Genomic DNA, 25,179 nt, shown 5'->3' on the forward strand with positions numbered 1-25,179 from the left:
GTCCCCACAAGGCAAAAGTATATTTTAGGCTTAGGGGTTAGGTTTAGGGTTAGGGTTACAATTAGGGTTAGGGTTATGGTTAGGGGTTAGGGGTTAGGGGTTAGGTTTAGGGAAAATAGGATTTTGTATGGGAATCAATTGTTTGGTCCCTACAAGGATAGTAAAACAAATGTGTGTTTGTGTGTTGTGTTGTGACTGACTTGACTGACTGACTGACTGCTGCAGGGACAATGGCAGTGTGAGCTGATGGAGTGACAGGGGGAGTGAGTGATTATTGAGCCTCGTTAATAATACATGATGGCAAGGAAGAAAGAAGGGAGGGAGTAGAGAGATAGAGGAGAGGAGAGAGAGAGCAAAAAGAATGATAGAGAACTTTTTGGAAGAAGGAAAGAACGTTGACAGAGAGAAGGATATAAATATGCCCCATAGAGGGACAGCATGAGCTCCTGACAGGTGGTAACAGTACAAAAAACCCTCCCTCCCTCCCGTATGGGTGTGACAGCATGGACAGAGCAGTCAAGTCTGACAGGCTGAGCAGAGCTCCCCACCAGCTGGGATGAAGCAGCTGTGGAGGCTGTGTAGGGATACAGTGAGGCTCCCAGTGACTCAGTCTTCTCAGTATGGAGCATTGTCTCAGTGTGTGGTACAGGACAGTAGTCAGGAACAGGTACAGGACAGTAGTCAGGAACAGGTACAGGACAGTAGTCAGGAACAGGTACAGGACAGTAGTCAGGAACAGGTACAGGACAGTAGTCAGGAACAGGTACAGGACAGTAGTCAGGAACAGGTACAGGACAGTAGTCAGGAACAGGTACAGGACAGTAGTCAGGAACAGGTACAGGACAGTAGTCAGGAACAGGTACAGGACAGTAGTCAGGAACAGGTACAGGACAGTAGTCAGGAACAGGTACAGGACAGTAGTCAGGAACAGGTACAGGACAGTAGTCAGGAACAGGTACAGGACAGTAGTCAGGAACAGGTACAGGACAGTAGTCACCTGTTCTGGTCTCTCTGTTATCACGCAACTCTAACGCTGTAATTACTGTATGTCTAATCTGACACGAGTTATGATAGGCACAGAGAGTATCAGAGTCACAATACTGTATGTATACTTTCTGGCTATGTGTACAGGTTTCTGTGTGTGTGCGTGCATACATGCTTGTCTGTGTGTGCATGTGCTCCTGCGCACTTTTGTGCGTGCTTGGGATGTGTGTATGTCCGTGTGTGAAATTTAGATTTTACATTTTAGTCATTTAGCAGACGCTCTTATCCAGAGCGACTTACAGTTAGTGAGTGCATACATGTTATTATTTATTTTTTTCATACACAAATGTATGCAACTGTGTATACAGCAGCAGGTTCATGTGGGCGTCGCGGTGATGTCCAGTCTGGTGAGCCAGCGGAGCAGAGAGAGTGGGTATGTGAAAGGACACTCACAGCTTGGCGGCTGTCCCCTACTCGCGGAGGGCCAGTAGAAAACAGTATGGCTCCAACTCGCAGATACAATTAACAGATAGACTCCTGAGTCTTCAAGCTGCGATGAAAGCAGTGATGGAGGTTACAGGATGGTAGCGTAGAGGTCGAAGTCAAGAATAAAGAACTGCTGAGAAGGAGTGCAAGAGAGAGAGCGAGGGAAGAGAGAGTGATGCGAAGAAAAATGCTAAAGATAGTGGCAAGGTTAGAGCAGACATAGCGTTGTGACTTAGCCCTATTGAACACACAGGAATAGAGGTCTTTATCCATATTGATGATGTGGAGAGAGGGCCATGGAGCTCTGAAGATCTATTGATCTGGGATTGAAATAAAAAAAATAGTCTAAAAATAGTATAGAAAGGGAATATGATCTTTTCTAGGCTTTGTTAGCAAGGAAATCACTTAGCATTCTTCCCTAGCATTGGTACTAAGGAGTCAAATAATTAGAGCCCTGGATTTTTCTAATCAGGAAATACTCATAGGCCAGAGGGTATAACTAGAAGCATGAGTTTTCCCAGGTCAGGTAACATGGTGGGGAAAAATTCCTGCCTCTAGTATAATATCACATCATAATTTGGGCAGCATAGAAGCGTTGATCTGTAGTAATATTTAGGAGGGATAATATGTTCCTACATGGTCCCATCTATATTCCTCCCATAGAGAACAGCCTGGCTGGGATGTCTGTGGCTGGCGTTTGTCCTTGTTTGTCTTTAAAACAGTCGGAGATAATAGCGCGGCTGTAATGGACACTGGCTATCTGTGTCCCATCTCTGGTACCCTCTCCTCGGATTTCGCCCCTTGGCTGCCTCGCCGACCACGCCTGGCTGAACACCGTGTCTCCAGAACTGCCACATAACATCCATTATTTACACACAGGGTTTCTCTGTCCTCCCGCCAGGGGCTGACCTCTCTCACTGGGACTCAGTTCACACTCAACCCACACTGGACCCTACTCTCTGGACTGATCTGGTCTGGTCTGGTCTGGTGTTAACACTTAGTCATAGCAACAGACAGGTCAGGGTTTAGTTTAGTTGATCCAGGCAAATACTGTATATACTATACTGTACCTGGTTGCAAAGCCTGCTTTTCTCTTCATGCTGTAATTGTGTGATTGTGCTCTGACAATTCTCTCTTTATTGCACCTGAGTTGTATTGAATTTAATTGAATTGAAGGCATATTTTCCACTGGGTTTTCGCTCTCTGCTTTAATGATTCTTCTATAGAGATTGAGATGATTAGGACCTCACTTTTCTTCATTATCCAATTTGTTTGTATTGGTATTGGAAAATGAGTTAAGGAAATAAATGAATGAAAGAAAATCACTCCTATTGTGGTAAGGAAGGCATGTTCTCTAGCATTTTCAACTGCAAGGTGCCAAACCGTGGGGCTGTTTTTCACCTTCCCAACGACATGGAAAAGGTGCATTTTCCAATTAACTAATACAAACACAGGCTCTTTCTCACATACCAGCTGCCTCTACACTCATGAGTGAAAATGTCAAACATGCCATGTGTAACAATTACCATGGGAACAGAGGCTTCAAAGGTGTTGTATTTGCATGTTGTGTTGTGGTGCTCAGACGTTTTGATGTAGAACAGTGCAAACATCTCTCCCTTTGGTAGAGTAAACAGAGGAAGCTGATGGGTTGCCAAATAATAACACATTCTTCAATACAAAGACGATATCCACCAGATTGTCAATCAGACTGGGTTGTAGGCCTACGTCCTGGGCTGTTCTAGGTACAGCTCAATCTTTGATTGAAGGGAGTTGTAAAGTCAGCAACATTATCAGTGTCCTCTGATGTAGGGTCAGCAGGTGATTTCAAACCTGAAATTACTCCTTTCTGATTTGTCACTACAAGGGCTGTCTGTGGAGCAGTTTAGCGTTTCTCCGTCATTAATCTTGTTCTGGAGGCAGCTCTGCAGAGTGGTCACTAGCTGGAACAGCCACAAAGTCATAAAGTCGGATTTTAAACCGAACCTTAATCCTAACCTTAACCATACTAACCTTGAATTAAGACCAAAAAGCAAATTTTTGTTTTGATAGATTTTTACAATATAGCCAATTTTGACTTTGCAGCTGGCCTATCTAAGGGAAATCACTTAGTTCTGCCTCCAGGACAAGACTCTTGACAATAAACGTCAACCTGCGTCTGTGGATGGGATTCTAATGGCTTTGCCTCCTGTCCACCTCTCACCTTTCTCCTTCTGTCTCTCTAGCTGGCACGTTAAGGGGAGGAACTCGGGGGTGAGCATATCGGCAACTTACATTTACATTTTAGTCATTTAGCAGACGCTCTTATCCAGAGCGACTTACAGTTAGTGAGTGCATACATTTTTTTTCATGCTGATCCCCACGGGACTACAACTTGAGTGATTGTAATTCTAATTCTAACGATGTCTGTCTCTGTCTCTCTGTCTCTGTCTCTGTCTCTGTCTCTCTCTCTCTCTCTCTCTCTCTCTCTCTCTCTCTCTCTCTCTCTCTCTCTCTCTCTCTCTCTCTCTCTCTCTCTCTCTCTCTCTCTCTCTCTCTCTCTCTCAGGTCCAGGATGCTGGGTGCTATGGTCCCTGTCTGTGGACTGCAGGCTCTGCTGACTGCCCTCCTTCTCTCTCTGGATTGTGGTAAGTTCTCCTCCCTACACTGATTAACATGGCCGTCTGTGTCCACCACATTAACAACACACTACCTATCTCCTGCTCTTCTGAGGGTGTTTCTGAAGAGGTCTTATGATAGCTCCAGGCTCTTAGCAGAGTATTGGCTAGTCACCAGTGCTATATCTAGTGTTAATACTAAGTCATTACTCTATACTAGCTGGCTCACTGGTCCCTGGACTCATATTTACAGCACTGCCCTGTGGAGGGTTGCTGTTTATGGAGGAATGGGTAGACACAGACACACTTACTTACGAAGAGAAATACACATGCACAGACATTCACAAACGCTCACAAAGACACTTGAATGCATGCATTAACACACGCACCACACACTACACACACGCACCCACCCACACAGCCCTCATCTCTCATCCCTATTTGGCTCGGACTGTTGGCAGACCCTTACGGCTTAAGGAAGAGGGGGTTGATTCCAGTAGTTTTCTCTCACTGTAGATATTGGAGCTGGACTAAAAGTGGCAAATGATGAGGCATTTACGGCAGGGGAAGACAAACCTCCGAGCTCCATTCAACCTGCAGTGCTCAGCTCTTGAGTCCCAGGCTCTGGAGAAATGGGAAGATTTGCTAATCTCACATGCAGAGCTTTATTTTGAGTTTATTTCCAGTATCACTTGTTAAATATTCACAGGACTTGTTAATATCCACTTTTGATGCTTGAAACAGCGAACTCAGCTGCATTTGTATATTCATTAGTGCACACCATAGCAAAATGTTTTGCAACGGAAAACGATTTGCAACAAAAATGAGCATTTTGTTATTGGACAAGTTCAGATTAGTCCCATCCCGTTTCAGCCATTTGCTTCCGTTTGGTTCCTAGTTAATACACCCCTGGTGAGAATCTGAGGATACAGACATGGATTCCTGTGTCTCAATATTCTATCCACATACTGTACAATGAGCCCTTTGCCATAGTATGTAGGCAGATACCTAATGTATCCTTATCTATGATTTGCCTCAGTACATTTCTGAGTGCTATGACAGTCTCTGGCTGTGTGTCAGTGTGTCAGAGCTGTCCCTGCACATTACGGCGTGCCAGTACTTTGGCAGGACAATTTAGTCCTCCAGCATCATCACTCTTGAGTCAGGCAATCGTTTGGAAGATGCCTGGGTAAGTTATTTTTTACCCTCTGACTGTGTGTCAGTGCGTTTCTCTCTCACTCTCCTTGAGAACACTCTGGCAGGTCTGAGCTCATAGCAGACAGCAGGCTATGTAGGCCAAGAAGCGTGCTCAGCAGTCTCACATAGCAAAAACATTAAAAAGTCCACTGCCTCCCGCAGGTCATATAACTTACTGACACACATGAGCCTTAATATCTGTCATGCAAATAGATGCATTCCACCCTACTGTGGAGAGGATGTTTTTGAAGATGTCGCCCCCTCCCTCTGGCCCACCCCACCCCCTTCCAACTTCCTCCTTTTCGGGTGAGTGAAAATGGAAATTGGTGATGGAGGGAGACAGACGGAGGCAGGGGGGAGTGGGCACAGAAGGGGGGGCTGGCATGAAAAGCTCCTCTGGTGACTGTGTTTGTTTGACGGGCCAGAGATGAGGACGGGAAAGGGGGAGGGGGGGGGGGGGGGGGGGGGGGGGGCATGTGGCCCTGTGCCACGCCAGATAAATGTAGCATTACGCCACACAGAGCGCGGGCATTAGTCATGCCAGTAGCCTCCGAGTGGCACTACACTGATGCGTGGCGGGATAGGACAGGGATGGGACAGGGCTCAGACACAGGCCCCTATCCCTGGGCATGGTTAATATTCATAGCTAGAGGAGGGAGGAGAGGAGGGGGGAGAAGAGAGGAGAAGAAGCCCTTTTTACATCAGCAGATGTCACTAAGTGCAATACAGAAACCCAGCCTAAAACCCCAAACAGCAAGCAATGCAGATGTAGAAGCACGAGAAGATTTCATGCAAGAGAGTGCCAGCATTGGGAATGTCATTCCAAACCTTGCATGGCGCCTGTCTGTGGGAGGCCTGCTGTTGCTGAATGTTTACCTCCCCTGTTATTGCTAATGGTGGGAGGTCAGCATGTCTTGGGGGGTATGATCTTTGACCCTCTGTAACTTTCTCGCTCATCATTATTCATGATTCATTCAGGATTATCTGTAATCATGGTAGCATCCACATTAATGTAGAAGTGTTTAGAAACATATTATATTCTTATTTATAATACAAATGACTCCAAAATCACACAATACATTATTTCCCATTTATTTCTATTGGGCACAAAATAATCTGAAACACAACCAAAACAAACTGCAAATGCATCCAATAAATGTGTATAGTCACAAGCTTTATGTAGTCATTGCGTGCTACGAACATGGGACCAAACACTAAACTTTTGACTATTTTATTTATAAGAATCTTTAGGGGTGTCAATAATTTAGGAGAAAAACAATGTTACTTGTTAAACAAAATCTATTTCTCTGAGCAAAATCTCTTTCTCTTGTATTAGTATAAAATAATATAATTTCCCAATTTTTTTAGCATAAAATATAACTCAGTATTTGAATGTTTAATTTTATACAGTCATTATTGCTCATCTTTATCAAGTATGCCAATAATTTCGGACCCCACTGTACCTTCAGATCTGCCCTTAGAGCAGACCACCCCTACAGCACAGTAACACTTACAGTACACAGAGCTCTGTGGTAGCTACTATAAGGGGACTATACAGTAAAAAAAATAACATCTACAGAAGTAGATAGACCCAATTTTCTCTGTAATGTGTTTTTGCTGCTACAGTGAGGGAAAAAAGTATTTGATCCCCTGCTGATTTTGTACGTTTGCCCACTGACAAAGAAATGATCAGTCTATAATTTTAATGGTAGGTTTATTTGAACAGTGAGAGACAGAATAACAACAAAAAAATCCAGAAAAACGCATGTCAAAAATGTTATAAATTGATTTGCATTTTAATGAGGGAAATAAGTATTTGACCCCTTTGCAAAACATGACTTAGTACTTGGTGGCAAAACCCTTGTTGGCAATGACAGAGGTCAGACGTTTATTGTAGTTGGCCACCAGGTTTGCACACATCTCAGGAGGGATTTTGTCCCACTCCTCTTTGCAGATCTTCTCCAAGTCATTAAGGTTTCAAGGCTGACGTTTGGCAACTCGAACCTTCAGCTCCCTCCACATATTTTCTATGGGATTAAGATCTGGAGACTGACTAGGCCACTCCAGGACCTTAATGTGCTTCTTCTTGAGCCACTCCTTTGTTGCCTTGGCCGTGTGTTTTGGGTCATTGTCATGCTGGAATACCCATCCACGACCCATTTTCAATGCCCTGGCTGAGGGAAGGAGGTTCTTACCCAAGATTTGACAGTACATGGCCCCGTCCATCGTCCCTTTGATGCGGTGAAGTTGTCCTGTCCCCTTAGCAGAAAAACACCCCCAAAGCATAATGTTTCCACCTCCATGTTTGACGGTGGGGATGATGTTCTTGGGGTCATAGGCAGCATTCCTCCTCCTCCAAACACGGCGAGTTGAGTTGATGCCAAAGAGCTCGATTTTGGTCTCATCTGACAACAACACTCTCACCCAGTTCTCCTCTGAATCATTCAGATGTTCATTGGCAAACTTCAGACGCGCATGTACAGTGGGGAGAACAAGTATTTGATACACTGCCGATTTTGCAGGTTTTCCTACTTACAAAGCATGTAGAGGTCTGTAATTTTTATCATAGGTACACTTCAACTGTGAGAGACGGAATCCAGAAAACCACATTGTATGATTTTTAAGTAATTAATTTGCCTTTTATTGCATGACATAAGTATTTGATACATCAGAAAAGCAGAACTTAATGTTTGGTACAGAAACCTTTGTTTGCAATTACAGAGATCATATGTTTCCTGTAGGTCTTGACCAGGTTTGCGTGCACTGCAGGATTTTAATCCATGACGGCGTAGTGTGTTACTAATGGTTTTCTTTGAGACTGTGGTCCCAGCTCTCTTCAGGTCATTGACCAGGTCCTGCCGTGTAGTTCTGGGCTGATCTCTCACCTTCCTCATGATCATTGATGCCCCACGAGGTGAGATCTTGCATGGAGCCACAGACCGAGGGTGATTGACTGTCATCTTGAACTTCTTCCATTTTCTAATAATTGCGCCAACAGTTGTTGCCTTCTCACCAAGCTGCTTGCCTATTGTCCTGTAGCCCATCCCAGCCTTGTGCAGGTCTACAAATTTATCCCTGATGTCCTTACACAGCTCTCTGGTCTTGGCCATTGTGGAGAGGTTGGAGTCTGTTTGATTGAGTGTGTGGACAGGTGTCTTTCATACAGGTAACGAGTTCAAACAGGTGCAGTTAATACAGGTAATGAGTGGAGAACAGGAGGGCTTCTTAAAGAAAAACTAACAGGTCTGTGAGAGACGGATTTCTTACTGGTTGGTAGGTGATCAAATACTTATGTCATGCAATAAAATGCAAATTAATTACTTAAAAATCATACAACGTGCTTTGTAAGTAGGAAAACCTGCAAAATCGGCAGTGTATCAAATACTTGTTCTCCCCACTGTATATGTGCTTTCTTGAGCAGGGGGACCTTGCGGGTGCTGCAGGATTTCAGTCCTTCAAAACATAATTCCACTTCGACATTATGGGGTGTTATGTGTAGGCCAGTGACAAAAAATCTAAATTTAATCCATGTTACATTCAGGCTGTAGCACAATAAAATGTGGAAAAAGTCAAGGGGTGTGTATACCTTCTGAAGGCACTGTACTGTATGTGTTTAGCTATTGAGTTAATCCATGTCATTTCAGCAAGCCATGATACCACCATCTCAGATTGTGCTGAAGTTGATTCTGTAGTTAGAAACAGATAAGATTATAATTCCTGCCATATTATTTTGTTGAAATGTAATTTGATCTCTGAGAAATAAAGCTAATTAATTGCACCCAAATGTACCCTTTCAATTTTGAGGATTCACATAATATTCAATAATTATAGTACCTAACATCCGATTTGAGCCTAACTTCTTCCTATCATTGAGTAAGACATGAGGAATCCAATAAAATGGTCAAAAGCCACCCACGGACCCCCACAACCCAAATCAATCCCACCCCAACAAGACACTATGTTTGACAAGTAGTATGGAGCTGCAGTTTGGAGTATTGCTTCTTCATCCTATGTAATGTATTTCCTGTGAATCTGGTGATTTCTTTCCCCCTGTTCAGAGAATTAGTGTTTAAAGTCGCTGGCATTATATAGTACCAGGTGTTGACCACTAGATGCCGCTAATCCTGCTACTGCCACAGCCTTTAATCAATTGAGCTGAACTGTGTTTTTTTAATGGGTCACAACATTTTCTTTACAACTTTGGGTAGTAAACCAATAGGTTTTTCTGATGATAAAAATACATTGTGTGGTCATCCTCACAAGTAAAGCCAGTACTCCATGAAAGCGGTTCAGTTTGTCCTTCTCTTAGCAACCTAATGCTTCAACCCATCTCCTTAAATAGTCCAACAAATGGCAGGTTTCTGAGAGGGCTATCCCTATGGTGCAATTCTCATTTGACATTTCCTACAAGCCCAAAACTTTTATGGATAAATGGGGTAGTGACTACAATGTTGTGACAACCCTGATGACGTACTACAATTATAAACCATTGCATGGCACTTGTATGTTTTCAATACAATTATTAGAAAACCTGTCTATATGTAGTGTGATTAGTGACATTTACCATTAAACCCAACCTAATACCAATACCATTGCAAAACACTGTACAGTGTGTTTGTGATGTTTACCATTGAAGACCATGAGAGACCATAACATTGAAACAATTATAACTACTGTAGCCTAATGGTTTGCTTGTTCACCAGGAACTAATCCAGATATTTTTTGAATGGGAATAAACCACACACAGAAGGGCAGTTTCCTGGACACAGATTAACCTAGTGGGAAAAACCTGGTATTTTCACATAATTTATGGTAAATAATGCAAGCAACTTCAATGTCTAATTTCTCTTAACAGGGGAAAAAAACATCACCAGTTTCACAGGGAATACATTACATAGGATGAAAGCCAATATTCCAATGTACTGTATAATGGTTGTTGGGGTGGGCTTGGCGTAGGGTGTGGAGGGTCCGTGGGTGGCTTTTGATAATTGTATTGGATTCCTCATTTCCTACTCATTGTTAAGAATAATTATGGTCCAAATCGGATGTAAGGTACTATATTTATTGACGATTGTATGAATCCAATAAATTAAAATTGCCATTTTGGGTACAATCAATTCGCTTAATTTCTCAGAGATCAAATGATATTTCAACTAATCTCCTGTGGACAGATTCATGTGTAAAAGGAGAAACGGGAAGTGACCACATTAGCAAGATTATATTTCAACAAAATAATGTTTCAGGAATGCTAATCTTATCTGTTTCTAAATACATAAATGATTTCAGCACAATCTGAGATGGTAGGTGTCTAAATCCTCTTTCTTGTGTGTTTTGAGGTGGAACGGCCGTACTGAAAGAGAGAGGATGTGTGTTTTCCCTGTCTCAGCTTGTGGTGTCTCTGTTGCCATGGTTATCATTAGGGCTGATTTGGGAGGAGTTAGCATCAGCAGGATAACAGCTTCAACATCCCCCCCTCTTCTCTCTCTCTCTCTCGCTCTCTCTCTCTCTCGCTCTCTCTCTCTCTCGCTCTCTCTCTCTCTCGCTCTCTCTCTCTCTCTCTCTCTCTCTCTCTCTCTCTCTCTCTCTCTCTCTCTCTCTCTCTCTCTCTCTCTCTCACTATTTTGGCTGCCTATTGTTCTCTCTTTCCTCATAAGAACATGATGTGAAAGCCTGTGTCCTGGTCAAGGCCTTGTCCCTGTATATACTTTAGGAAGATCCAGGCTTTTATTAAAAAAAATAAAATGGATAAACTGTGTTGTAAGTATATTCGAATAGACTACTCGCAGCAGCCTCTATCACACAAAAGTTCATGGGAAGCAATATGAAATAGGCATCTTCAAGCCCACACTCCAACATGGCCCTTCAAACCCACTCTCCAACATGGCCTTCCAGTTACCCCTGGTATAACTATAGCATCGCTTTCATCCTGACAAACAGCTCTTGAGAAAAACACTTCTGTGATCTCGACAACAGACAAAGAGATCACCTGAGAGAGAGAGAGAGAGAGAGAGAGAGAGAGAGAGAGAGAGAGAGAGAGAGAGAGAGAGAGAGAGAGAGAGAGAGAGAGAGAGAGAGAGAGAGAGAGAGAGAGAGAGAGAGAGAGAGAGAGAGAGAGAGAGAGAGAGAGAGAGAGAGAGAGAGAGAGAGAGAGTGAGAGAGAGAGAGAGAGAGAGAGAGGAGCAGGCAGGCAGGCAGGCAGGCAGGCAGGCAGGCAGGCAGGCAGGCAGGCAGGCAGGCAGGCAGGCAGGCAGGCAGGCAGGCAGGCAGGCAGGCAGGCAGGCAGGCAGGCAGGCAGGCAGGCAGGCAGGCAGGCAGGCAGGCAGGCAGGCAGGCAGGCAGGCAGGCAGGCAGGCAGGCAGGCAGGCAGGCAGGCAGGCAGGCAGGCAGGCAGGCAGGCAGGCAGGCAGGCAGGCAGGCAGGCAGGCAGGCAGGCAGGCAGGCAGGCAGGCAGGCAGGCAGGCAGGCAGGCAGGCAGGCAGGCAGGCAGGCAGGCAGGCAGGCAGGCAGGCAGGCAGGCAGGCAGGCAGGCAGGCAGGCAGGCAGGCAGGCAGGCAGGCAGGCAGGCAGGCAGGCAGGCAGGCAGGCAGGCAGGCAGGCAGGCAGGCAGGCAGGCAGGCAGACAGACAGACAGACAGACAGACAGACAGACAGACAGACAGACAGACAGACAGACAGACAGACAGACAGACAGACAGACAGACAGAATATGTGTTTTGATTTATGTCAAAACAAACACCTGACACGTCGCTAGTCAATGCCAATGACAGGAGAGGACGCGTTTGATCAGCTCAGAGCCGGGTGGATGGGCTAATAGAAAACAATGGAGCCTTTATCATTGAAAAGCCCCATTGCAGGTAAGACTGGGTGGAGAGGGAGAGAAAATAGATACAGTGGGGGAAAAAAGTATTTAGTCAGCCACCAATTGTGCAAGTTCTCCCACTTAAAAAGATGAGAGAGGCAAAATGAGAAGAAGAAAATCAAATTGTAGGATTTTTTATGAATTTATTTGCAAATTATGGTGGAAAATAAGTATTTGGTCAATAACAAAAGTTTCTCAATACTTTGTTATATACCCTTTGTTGGCAATGACACAGGTCAAACGTTTTCTGTAAGTCTTCACAAGGTTTTCACACACTGTTGCTGGTATTTTGGCCCATTCCTCCATGCAGATCTCCTCTAGAGCAGTGATGTTTTGGGGCTGTCGCTGGGCAACACGGATTTTCAACTCCCTCCAAAGATTTTCTATGGGGTTGAGATCTGGAGACTGGCTAGGCCACTCCAGGACCTTGAAATGCTTCTTACGAAGCCACTCCTTCGTTGCCCGGGCGGTGTGTTTAGGATCATTGTCATGCTGAAAGACCCAGCCACGTTTCATCTTCAATGCCCTTGCTGATGGAAGGAGGTTTTCACTCAAAATCTCACGATACATGGCCCCATTCATTCTTTCCTTTACACGGATCAGTCGTCCTGGTCCCTTTGCAGAAAAACAGCCCCAAAGCATGATGTTTCCACCCCCATGCTTCACAGTAGGTATGGTGTTCTTTGGATGCAACTCAGCATTCTTTGTCCTCCAAACACGACGAGTTGAGTTTTTACCAAAAAGTTCTATTTTGGTTTCATCTGACCATATGACATTCTCCCAATCATCTTCTGGATCATCCAAATGCACTCTAGCAAACTTCAGATGGGCCTGTACAGCAGGGGGACAAATCCTGGCACTGCAGGATTTGAGTCCCTGGCGGCGTAGTGTGTTACTGATGGTAGGCTTTGTTACTTTGGTCCCAGCTCTCTGCAGGTCATTCACTAGGTCCCCCCGTGTGGTTCTGGGATTTTTGCTTACCGTTCTTGTGATCATTTTGACCCCACGGGGTGAGATCTTGCGTGGAGCCCCAGATCGAGGGAGATTATCAGTGGTCTTGTATGTCTTCCATTTCCTAATAATTGCTCCCACAGTTGATTTCTTCAAACCAAGCTGCTTACCTATTGCAGATTCAGTCTTCCCAGCCTGGTGCAGGTCTACAATTTTGTTTCTGGTGTCCTTTGACAGCTCTTTGGTCTTGGCCATAGTGGAGTTTGGAGTGTGACTGTTTGAGGTTGTGGACAGGTGTCTTTTATACTGATAACAAGTTCAAACAGGTGCCATTAATACAGGTAACGAGTGGAGGACAGAGGAGCCTCTTAAAGAAGAAGTTACAGGTCTGTGAGAGCCAGAAATCTTGCTTGTTAGTAGGTGACCAAATACTTATTTTCCACCATAATTTGCAAATAAATTCATTAAAAATCCTACAATGTGATTTTCTGGAGAAAAAAAATCTCAATTTGTCTGTCATAGTTGACGTGTACCTATGATGAAAATTACAGGCCTCTCTCATCTTTTTAAGTGGGAGAACTTGCACAATTGGTGGCTGACTAAATACTATTTTTCCCCACTGTATGTCGGCCATTGTGTGGTTATGACTGTGGAAGAACACATTAACAGCCTCTCTCTGCCTTCTGCTCATTGCTGCTCGAGACAGATAAAGGCTTCTGCCTGTAGTTAATAATTTCCCACCGCTTAAAATTAGATGACAAAGTTGAAAATTGTATAGATCAGAAAGTCCTCTTCTGTGATTAAGCAGAAGCAGAGAGAAATACACTTTTGGCATTACTGCCTCTCTCTCTTCCTGTCTGTCCGCCTCGGGTTCTTGTTCATTCTTGCTCTCTCTCCGCTCAATCCATCTTTACCTCTCACCTCCCCTCTTCTCTTGCTCCTCTCCTCCGCAGGTTAGGCAGTCTGATTGGGCCTCATTCAGAGGAAAAAAGCCAGATGAAAAATAGGCGGATTACCAAACAAAGGGCAGTCTCAAGGGGGTTGTGCTTGTAATAACAATTCCATCTAAATGCAGATTTGATATCTACTGCAATGCGACCATGTCGATTACATTCATTATTTAACCATGTGGGAACAGAGCAATATTTTATCCTGGGCCTCTGCTTTAAGCAGTAATTTGGATTTTTAAGAAGGTATCTGCAATTGATTTATTTTGATTTTGTGTCGCAAATTGTTGCGGTCGAGGTAGAAAACAAAATACAATCTGGGAAAGGGAAGAGGTGAGACAAATAAACACATTTGTACAAACAAAGTTGACAGAAGGAGACTTAGGAGAGGGCACATTTTGTGAATAGTGCTTTCTGCTTGGCTTAATTCACTGCTCATTTGTTTAGGTGCTGTGGGAACACGGCTAATACAATGGTAATGTGTGGATAACCAAACTGGCTCTGGCCAAGTGAAAAGTGGAACGGGGTTTGGCAAATAATGCCATGCCTCATGTTTATACAGTTGAAGCATTATTGGTGCTTCTCAGTTTAAGCATACATTTGGCTGTATTAAATTCTACCCAGCTCCAGGCGAGGTGGCCCAGAAATTGCAGCGTGATAGTCCTTGGGGACTGTGTGTGTGTGTAGTTGTGCATGTGTGTGTGTGTGTGTGTGTGTATGTGTGTGTGGTAAACACACTTATGAGTGCCACATCCCTGTGGGAGGTAGAGGAAAGGGAGGGGAGGAGTGTGATGTCTGACAGCCTCCCCTGAACAACAGTGTGTGTGTCATCAGGCCTACTGACTCACTCCACTAAGCCTAAGAGAACCAGCACTCTCCCATCTCTGCCTCATGCTGCCGAAGTAGAGACACTTTATATAGGGAGAAAGATGTGTGCGTGCGTGCGTATACATACTGTAGGTGTGATTTTCAATCACATTACACCATTTCCCTTCTATAAATCACACCGTTGCTTCTCCTTTCCTCCATTTGCCATCCTCACCATCATGTTCTGAGCAGAGTGCCAGCCCCGAACGGTCCTCTTCATCTTTTTACTGTGTTTCTCCCCTCTGAGGAAAGAGGAAATTGGGCTGCGGGCTATCAAGTGAACCAAGTACAGAAGTGCCACCATTTCCCCTGAAAGACTGACACACATTACCTTCTGTACTCAGAGGACGGTCTCATATGTCACACAGGGAAACTGTACCTACCGAAACATTCTGTGTCAGGAACAGAGAATGCCCCGTATGACACTACTGATGAGGTCAATTGCCTTCAGTGGCACAGAAATCTCAGGAAATTCCTTGTGACCTTGTTGACTTTGTAACATAATCAAATCTGTCTCATAATAGATATGGTTTAAAGCCACTTCTGCAGCACACAGCCACACAAGGGTGGGCAGTATAAAAGTTGTAGTTCACAGTAAGTTATGTTTCCATTTTGAGCTCGTGTTGATATTTCCTAGCCCCATTACACGGCACTCTTTGAAAAGAGGCGGAAGTGTTTTCTTCACAGGTCACAGCTCCTTTGGTAGGTTGAGCATCACTTGAGTGTGCTGAGAGAAAAAAGCCTTTTTTAAACATGAATCACCTTTCATGCCGTCGAATGCAGCGCCAGTGACACGGTTCAGAATAGATCAGCTAGGTGAGGGAGTCAAACAGCACCATGGGCATCTCGGAGTGTTGAGCATGTCACACACAGACAGATGGAGAGGAGCCCTGTGTGTGTTGATGTTAAGCTCTTCGCCAATTGGTCCTCAGCCTCTTAGGAAGCCAGGGGTAAAGCATATAAACCAGAACTGACAGCTATTCACACGTCTCGTCTGCTATCTGTATGCCCTGGCACATTAAACTATCAGGCAGGAAATTAAATATTGCCACAAAAACATGTGTGTGTGTGTGTGTGTGTGTGTATGTAACTATCAGGCAGGAAATTAAATATTGCCACAAAAGCAATTTCATCCATTCCGGATCAGGCATAATTCAATGGGAATTGAAAATGAGGTAACAGAGGCAAAATTGAATTGCCGTCACAAAGACTGAATAAAATGAAATTGCTAGCTGAAGCCGAGCGAAAACATCAAGCCTGATTTCAAAAAGGAAAACAAATGAAAAATGGATTGTGTCAGAAGAAAACCAAATAAATGAACAGAGGCAAAAATAAAAAGCTTCAGCGGCCGTCTGTGGCTGCCTGGTTGTCACACCCTGACTCTGGGGACTCTATATGTTGAGCCAGGGTGTGTAGATTCTATGTATTCTAGTTCTGTGTTGTAGGTCTATGTGTTCTATTTCTATGTTGGCCAGTGTGGTTCTCAATCAGAGGCAACGAGTGTCAGCTGTGGCTGGTTGTCTCTGATTGGGAACCATATTTAAACAGTCTGTTTTCCATTCGTGTTTGTGGGATCTTGTTCCGTTTAGGTTGTGTTTACCGTAGGACGTCACGTTTTCGTTTTGTTGTTTTGTTCGTGCATTCATTATATAAATAAATATGTTCGTTCATCACGCTGCGCCTTGGTCTACTCCATATAACGATCGTGACAGAAGATCCCACCATACCAGGACCAAGCAGCGTGTCCAGGAGCAGGCAGCCTGGACGTGGGAGCAGATCTTGGACGGGCAGGGGTCCTGGACCTGGGAGGAAATCCAGGCCGGGATGGATCGCCGTCCATGGAGGGAGACGGTAGAGGCGCGACGTAGAGAGGAGCAACGGCGTAAACAGAGTCGTCGTCGGTCGGACGAGAGGCAACCCCAAAAATTTTTTAGGGGGGGCACACGGCATGGGCGATTGGGCAGCAGGAGGCTGCCACAGGGCGATTTGGGAGATTTGGAGAGGAGGCCACCGGGTTTGGGGGGCCAGAAGGCAGGTTGGCGGAGCCTGGATGGAGAGCAGAGCCAACTCCCCGTACTCAGGCATGGCAGCATGGGACTGGGCAGGTTCCGCGGTATGCGGAGCTGCGTACTGTGCCACGAGTGGTCCGGCATAGTCCGGTACGTCCTGTGCGAACACCCCGCACGTGTCGTGCGAAGGGGGGCATGCAGCCGGGACGGAGTGTGCCGGCTCAGCGCTCGTGGTCTCCAGTGCCTCTCCTCAGTCCCGGATATCCTGCGCCAGTGTCACGTGCTGTTATGCCAGTACGGGTACACAGCCCTGTACGTCCTGTGCGGATGCCTCACAGAGTGTGTGAAGGTAGGCATTCAGCCAGGACGGGTTGTGGCCGCTCTTCACTCCAGGCCTCCTATCCGTGTCCACAGCCCGGCCCGGCCTGTTCCTGCCCCTCGCACCAAGCCTACGGTGTGTGTCGCCAGCCCGGCCCGGCCTGTTCCTGCTCCACGCACCAAGCCTACGGTGCGCGTCGCCAGCCCGGCCCGGCCTGTTCCTGCCACTCGCACCAAGCCTACGGTGCGCGTCGCCAGCCCGGCCCGGCCTGTTCCTGCTACTCGCACCAAGCCTACGGTGCGCGTCGCCAGCCCGGCCCGGCCTGTTCCTGCTCCCCGCACCAAGCCTACGGTGCGCGTCGCCAGCCCGGCCCGGCCTGTTCCTGCCACTCGCACCAAGCCTACGGTGCGCGTCGCCAGCCCGGCCCGGCCTGTTCCTGCCACTCGCACCAAGCCTACGGTGCGCGTCGCCAGCCCGGCCCGGCCTGTTCCTGCCACTCGCACCAAGCCTACGGTGTGCGTCGCCAGCCCGGCCCGGCCTGTTCCTGCCACTCGCACCAAGCCTACGGTGCGCGTCGCCAGTCCGGCCCGGCCTGTTCCTGCCACTCGCACCAAGCCAGGGGTGCGAGTCGTCAGCCCGGTAAGGCCCGTTGCTGCTCCACGCACCAAACCAGGGGTGCGCATCGTCAGCCCGGTCCGGCCCGTTCCTGCTCCACGCACCAAGCCAAGGGTGCGCATCGTCAGTCCGGTCCGGTCCGTTCCTGCTCCACGCACCAAGCCAGGGGTGTGTGTCGTCAGTCCGGTCCGGCCCGTTCCTGCTCCACGCACCAAGCCAGGGGTGTGCGTCGTCAGTCCGGCACAACCCGTGCCTGGGTCACCGGTGCCTGGTCAGGTACCGGTCAGCTGCTCCACACCGGAGCTGAAGCAATCCGCTCCTATGATGTCCAGTCCAGCTCCAGCCAGCGGGGCCAGACCGGACCAGGGGCGCTACGGGGGGAGTATTGAAGGGTGGTGGTCAAGCCCGGAGCCGGAACCGCCTCCGAGGAGGAATGCCCACCCAGCCCTCCCCTGGTTTGTCTATGTTGAGGCGCGGTCGCAGTCCGCGCCTTTGGGGGGGGGTACTGTCACACCCTGGCTCTGGGGACTCTATATGTTGAGCCAGGGTGTGTAGATTCTATGTATTCTAGTTCTGTGTTGTAGGTCTATGTGTTCTATTTCTATGTTGGCCAGTGTGGTTCTCAATCAGAGGCAACGAGTGTCAGCTGTGGCTGGTTGTCTCTGATTGGGAACCATATTTAAACAGTCTGTTTTCCATTCGTGTTTGTGGGATCTTGTTCCGTTTGGGTTGTGTTTACCGTAGGACGTCACGTTTTCGTTTTGTTGTTTTGTTCGTGCATTCATTATATAAATAAATATGTTCGTTCATCACGCTGCGCCTTGGTCTACTCCATATAACGATCGTGACACTGGTGGTCGAATGAAGAATGGAATGAGAAAGGAAAGAGAAGGAAAGGGAGAGAGAAAAGCACAATGGCATGTCTTTGATGATCTCGGGACGCATCGCTCTTCCAATCAGCTAGTTAATTACAGTGGAGATAGCCAGGAGAGACACTCCCCCTGCGGCGACGCCACAACCCGCTCCGCCTCACTCTAAGTGAGTCGACACAATGCAGGTGTCGAGGAAACTGATACTAATGAAAATAAATCAATCCCCTAATTTCCTCTACTACCTACCATAAGCCACTGCCTTCAGTTCTCTCTCTCTCCTTTTCCCTTTTCTCTCCTTCCTTCCTTCTCTCATTCATAACAGCACGTCACTAGCAGTCTGTCTCTCCCCCCTGCTGTCTGGGAAATCGAGAGAGAAATAAGAGGGGTTAGTGTATTTCTCCCCTTGTTCCGCTCAAACGATACAGCTTATCTGACAGATCTCAATGTTCTTATTAATTCATGCTTTTCTAAGAGAGGTCCCACAGTGAGTGAGTTGCTGATTGAAAGTGTGTATAATAAGGAGGGCTTTTAAGGGGGTAGTGTGTGTGCCAGACTGTATTCCTTGGTGGCCTTTCCAGGCGCTGGCAGCTGATTCTGTCGATACCTCCATCCCAACACGCTCCCACATAACATAATGAGTTTGGGCTGGGAATGCTCTCAGGAGGAGCAGGGAGGAGGAGTGGAGGGAGGGAGGGAGTAGTGGAGGGATGAAGGGATGGATGGAGGAGGAGTGGAGGGAGGGAGGGAGGGAGGGAGGGAGGACTGGAGGGATGAAGGGATGGATGGAGGAGGAGTGGAGGGAGGGAGGACTGGAGGGATGAAGGGATGGATGGAGGAGGAGTGGAGGGAGGGAGGGAGGACTGGAGGGATGAAGGGATGGATGGAGGAGGAGTGGAGGGAGGGAGGGAGGACTGGAGGGATGAAGGGATGGATGGAGGAGGAGTGGAGGGAGGGAGGACTGGAGGGATGAAGGGATGGATGGAGGAGGAGTGGAGGGAGGGAGGGAGGACTGGAGGGATGGATGGAGGAGGAGTGGAGGTGAATAAAAAAGAGCCAGTTGGGTTTTATAGCTTCCAAACTAAACCTCATTTATAATAAGGTGAACTGTATGAACGGATAGAGATACAGTCCATAGACGTGACTGTAGAGTGTGTGTGGAATGTTTATGACAACCCTCATTTGTTATGATGAAAATGGTCCAATAATCAATCATTGAGACAGGCTTTCAGGTTTGAACAGATGAAACTGTTCACTTCATACAGAGTTTGATTGATGGCTTTTGAAAATACAAGTTTCATCTCCCCATCTGTACTGTAGCGTTCGCTCTGTATGTGTGGGGGGAATTGTCTGATATAGTGCCTTCGGAAAGTATTCAGACCTCTTGACTTTTTCCACATTTTGTTACATTACAGCTTTATTCTAAAATTGATTAAATTGTTTTTTCCCCTCATCAATCTACACACAAAACCCATAATGACAAAGCAAAAACAGTTTTTTTGACATTTTTGCTAATTTATTTACAAAAGAAAACTGAAATATTACATTTACATAAGTATTCAGACCCTTTACTCAGTACTTTGTTGAAGCACCTTCGGCAGTGATTACAGCATCGAGTCTTCTTGGGTATTATGCTACAAGCTTGGCACAGCTGTATTTGGGGAGTTTCTCCCATTCTTCTCTGCAGATGATCTCAAGATCTGTCAGGTTGGATGGGGAGCGTTGCTGCACAGCTATTTTCAGGTCTCTCCAGAGATGTTCGATCGGGTTCAAGTCCGGGCTCTGGCTGGGCCACTCAAGGACATTCAGAGACTTGTTTCCGAAGTCACTCCTACGTTGTCTTGGCTGTGTGCTTAGGGTTGATGTCCTGTTGGAAGGTGAACCTTCGCCTCAGTCTGAGGACCTGAGTGCTCTGGAGCAGGTTTTCATCAAGGATCTCTCTGTACTTTTCTCCGTTCATCTTTGCCTCGATCCTGACTAGTCTCCCAGTCCCTGCCGCTGAAAAATATCCCCACAGCATGATGCTGCCACCACCATGCTTCACCGTAGGGATGGTGCCAGGTTTCCTCCAGACTTGACACTTGGCATTCAGGCCAAAGAGTTCAAACTTGGATTCATCAGACCAGAGAATCTTGTTTCTCATGGTCTGAGAGTCTTTAGGTGCCTTTGGCAAACTCCAAGCGGGCTGTCATGTGTCTTTTACTGAGGAGTGGCTTCCGTCTGGCCACTCTACCATAAAGGCCTGATTGGTGGAGTGCTGCAGAGATGATTGTCCTTCTGGAAAGTTCTCCCATCTCTACATAGGAACTCTAGAGCTCTGTCAGAGAGACCATCGGGTTCTTGGTCACCTCCCTGACCAAGGCCCTTCTCCCCCGATTGCTCAGTTTGGCCGGGCAGCCAGCTCTAGGAAGAGTCTTGGTGGTTCCAAACTTCTTCCATTTAAGAATGATGGGGGCCACTGTGTTCTTGGGGACCTTCAATGCTACAGACATTCTTTGGTACCCTTCCCCAGATCTGTGCCTCGACACAATCCTGTCTCTGAGCTCTACAGACAATTCCTTCGACCTCATGGCTTGGTCTTTGCTCTGACATGTATTGTCAACTGTGGGACCTTATATAGACAGGTGTGTGCCTTTCGAAATCATGTCCAATCAATTGAATTTAACACAGGTGGACTCCAATCAAGTTGTAGAAACATCTCAAGGATGATCAATGGAAACAGGATGCACCTGAGCTCAATTTCGAAACTCATAGCAAAGGGTCTGAATACTCATGTAATTAAGATATTTCAGTTTTTTATAAAAACCTGTTTTCGCTTTGTCATTATGGGGTATTGTGTGTAGATTGCTGAGGATGTTTATTTATTTAATCAATTTTAGAATAAGGCTGTAACGTAACAAAATGTGGAAAAAGTCAAGGGGTCTGAATACTTTCCGAAGGCACTGTAAATCAATGACCAATAATCAATCAGAAAGAATGGGAAGGGGACCATCCTCTTGTTTCAACACTTAACAATAGAGGGACTGGTTGAACAAGCAACAGGATGAAACCATTACATCTCCCAATAGATTCATAGGAATCCATCCCCACCCCACTCAATGCCAAAGAGAATAGCATGCAACAGTATTGTATATCAGTGATCCCCTTCCAGCCCAGTACTAACACACACCTGATTCAGCTGATCCAGATATTGATAACAAGTTGATGAAAAGTATTATTATGCTGTAGTACACCTAGCCTCCATTTCCAGTCTTTCACATTCACTTTACAGAAAAAATTGTCAGACTACTGTAGTCCTATATATATTCTGATCTGTGTATATTTCCTCCCCTCCCTCCCCTCCCCTCCCCTCCCCTCCCTCCCCTCCCCTCCCCTCCCCTCCCTCCCCTCTCTCTCCTCTCCTCTCCTCTCCTCTCCCTCTCCTCTCCTCTCCTCTCCTCTCCTCTCCTCTCCTCTCCTCTCCTCTCCTCTCTCTCCTCTCCTCTCCTCTCTCCTCCTCTCACCCTTCCTTTTCCTCGCCTCTCCACTCCTCTCCCTCTCCTCCCTCACCTCTCCTCATCCCCTTCTCTCCTCTCCTCTCCTCTCCTCCTCTCTCTCCTCACCTCTCCTCTCCTCTCCTCTCCTCTCCTCTCCTCTCTCTCACTCCCACTCCTCTCTCTCCTCTCCCTCTCCTCTCCTCTCCTCTCCTCTCCTCTCCTCTCCTCTCCCTCTCCTCACCTCTCCTCATCCTCTCCTCTCCTCTCCTCTCCTCTCCTCTCCTCTCCTCTCCTCTCCTCTCCTCTCCTCTCCTCTCCTCTCCTCTCCTCTCCTCTCCTCTCCTCTCCTCTCCTCTCCTCTCCTCTTCCTCTTCCTCTCCCTCTCCCTCTCCCTCTCCTCTCCTCTCCTCTCCCTCTCCCTCTCCCTCTCCTTTCCCTCATCCCCTTCCTCTCCTCTCCTCTCCTCTCCTCTCCTCTCCTCTCCTCTCCTCTCCTCTCCTCTCCTCTCCTCTCCTCCTCTCTCTCCTCTCCTCATCCCCTTCCCCTTCCCCTTCCTCTTCCTCTTCCTCTCCTCTCCTCTCCTCTCCTCTCCTCTCCTCTCCTCTCCTCTCCTCTCCTCTCCTCTCCTCTCCTCTCCTCTCCTCTCCTCTCCTCTCCTCTCCTCTCCTCTCCTCGCTTCTCCACTCCTCTCCCTCACCTCACCTCTCCTCATCCCCTTCCTCTCCTCTCCTCTCCTCTCCTCTCCTCTCCTCTCCTCTCCTCTCCTCTCCTCTCCTCTCCTCTTCCTCTCCACTCCTCTCCTCTCCTCTCCTCTCCTCTCCTCTCCCTCTCCCTCATCCTCATCCTCATCCCCTTCCTCTTCCTCTTCCTCTTCCTCTCCCCTACTCTCCTCTCCTCTCCTCTCCTCTCCTCTCCTCTCCTCTTCCTCTTCCTCTTCCTCTACTCACCCTCTCCCTCTCCCTCTCCCTCTCCCTCTTCCTCATCCTCTCCTCTCCTCTCCTCTCCTCTCCTCTCCTCTCCTCTCCTCTCCTCTCCTCTCCTCTCCTCTCCCTCTTCCTCTTCCTCTTCCTCTCCCTCTTCCTCTTCCTCTCCTCACCTCTCCTCATCCTCTTCCTCTTCCTCTCCTCTCCTCTCCTCTCCTCATCCCCTTCCTCTTCCTCTTCCTCTCCCTCTCCCTGTCCTTTCCTTTCCTCTCCTCTCTTCTCCTCTCCCTCTCCTCTCCTCTTACAATTCCTCTTCCTCTCCCCTCCCTCCCTCTCCTCTCCTCCCCTCCCCTCCCTCTTCCTCCTCCCTTTCTCCTATCCTCTCTCCAGGCCTGGTGTGTTCAGACCCAGTGGTGAACATGAGGAAGGTGACGCACCAGATGGTGAGGGAGCAGCTGGCCAACAGCGTCCTGCTGCCCTGTGTCTTCACCCTGCGCCCCACCCCTACCCATGAGCCCCCCCGCATCAAGTGGACCAAGGTGTGGGGCCAGAGGGGTGCCGACGGTCGGCAGAGGGAACAGTCCGTCCTGGTCGCCAAGGACAATGTGGTCAAGGTAAAGACTGAGGAAGTGTAAAGAAATAGAAAATGTCACATTGTTTTGATATATATTTCTAAATGGAATTCAGTGGTTTTATAGGGCTGTGACAGTCATGGAATTTTAGGTGGCGGTTATTTGTCAGCCAAATGCCTAGGCAACCTAAGAATGTTTGCTACATCACCCTGCTGAAACAAGGAGCAACAAAGTTTAATCACGTTGTAAACGGACTCAACAGCACTTATCATCTTTTTGAATGCTCGGCCGTCCGTGGTCCTCTGTAGCTCAATTGGTAGAGCATGGCGCTTGTAACGCCAGGGTAGTGGGTTCGATCCCCGGGACCACCCATATGTTAAAATGTATGCACACATGACTGTAAGTCGATTTGGATGAAAGTGTCTGCTAAATGGCATATTATTATTATTATGACACAAAATTCAAAAACTGGCTAGTTTTGCCTCCTCTTGTCTCTCCTTATATCAGCTGTTAGATGTAAACCAGGCTTACTTTAACTTTGCTGCTTTTGGGTTTGTCAAATTATTTGTAAATTTCTTTACAGTTATGACGGTTATTTTATTTTCATGACGGCCTTCATCCATAATTGTCGGTTACACGATTATACAATTACCATGCCAGCCCTAATTTTATATGGAGAGTGTGTTGGCCATCCATCCAGTACTTATATTCAACCTTTTTCTTTTTAATTGCTATCTTAGTTGTCTTTGCTAATCGTGTTTTAATTGTGTTCATAACTGTACTGTCTTTCCGTGGTTTAGGTGAAGAAGGCGTTCCAGGGGCGCGTCACCCTGCCCGGTTACCAGGACAACCGTTTCAACGCCAGCCTGGCACTCAGCGGCCTGCGCTCCAGTGACTCAGGCATGTTCCGCTGTGAGGTGGTGGTGGGCATCAATGACGAACAGGACACCGTGCCCCTGGAGGTCACAGGTAATACTGACTGACCCCTGTTACACCTATTACACACAGGTCCTGTTCATTAGGCACCAAACGGAAGAAAACGTACACAACCAGGGAGGGACTACCTAGACTCGTCAAATAAGAAATTGCCATTTTCCTTTTCCGTAGCAAAACGATTTAAAGTGTTTGTGGCCTAATGAACACAACCCTGACTGTACCTCTACCTGGCATTGCTAATAGAATCATTATGTAAGCCAGTGGGTTTGTTAACTTTGTGGAAGTGTCTGGTCAGGGGAACGGAACAACATGTGCCAACTGGACCGAGTAACAGATCGTTGACCCAGCCGCTCACGAAAGCAAATAAACATAATGAGAAAATAAAGTGTGTTATCCAGCTAGTGTTACTTTGAGGGCTCTGAGATGCAGTTTATGTTGAATACACCCACTGCTGCACTGTAATGGCCTGTGGATATTATATGCCATATCAGCTAATAGTATCATAGTAATTACCAAATGAAAGTCTCTGAGCTGAGAAACATTGTCAGATTTTTCCAGGTCACCTGCTGTTTTTA

General features: G+C 47.0%; 1 protein-coding gene across 1 annotated transcript in view; it reads left to right on the top strand.

Moving 5' to 3' along the window:
- Positions 1–4,021: 4,021 nt before the first annotated feature.
- LOC311116780 (uncharacterized protein) overlaps positions 4,022–25,179 on the top strand; it is a gene marked incomplete at both ends in the record, with an annotated part of 46,281 nt that continues 25,123 nt past the window's right edge. The window contains 3 exons of the mRNA XM_084191819.1: positions 4,022–4,094; positions 23,487–23,710; positions 24,469–24,637. Coding sequence (XP_084047945.1) covers positions 4,022–4,094; positions 23,487–23,710; positions 24,469–24,637 — 466 coding nt within the window. The remainder of the gene's footprint in view (positions 4,095–23,486; positions 23,711–24,468; positions 24,638–25,179) is intronic.

The sequence above is a fragment of the Coregonus lavaretus genome (genome assembly GCF_964263955.1).
Source record: "Coregonus lavaretus genome assembly, contig: HAP1_SCAFFOLD_1318, whole genome shotgun sequence".
NCBI lineage: Eukaryota > Metazoa > Chordata > Actinopteri > Salmoniformes > Salmonidae > Coregonus > Coregonus lavaretus.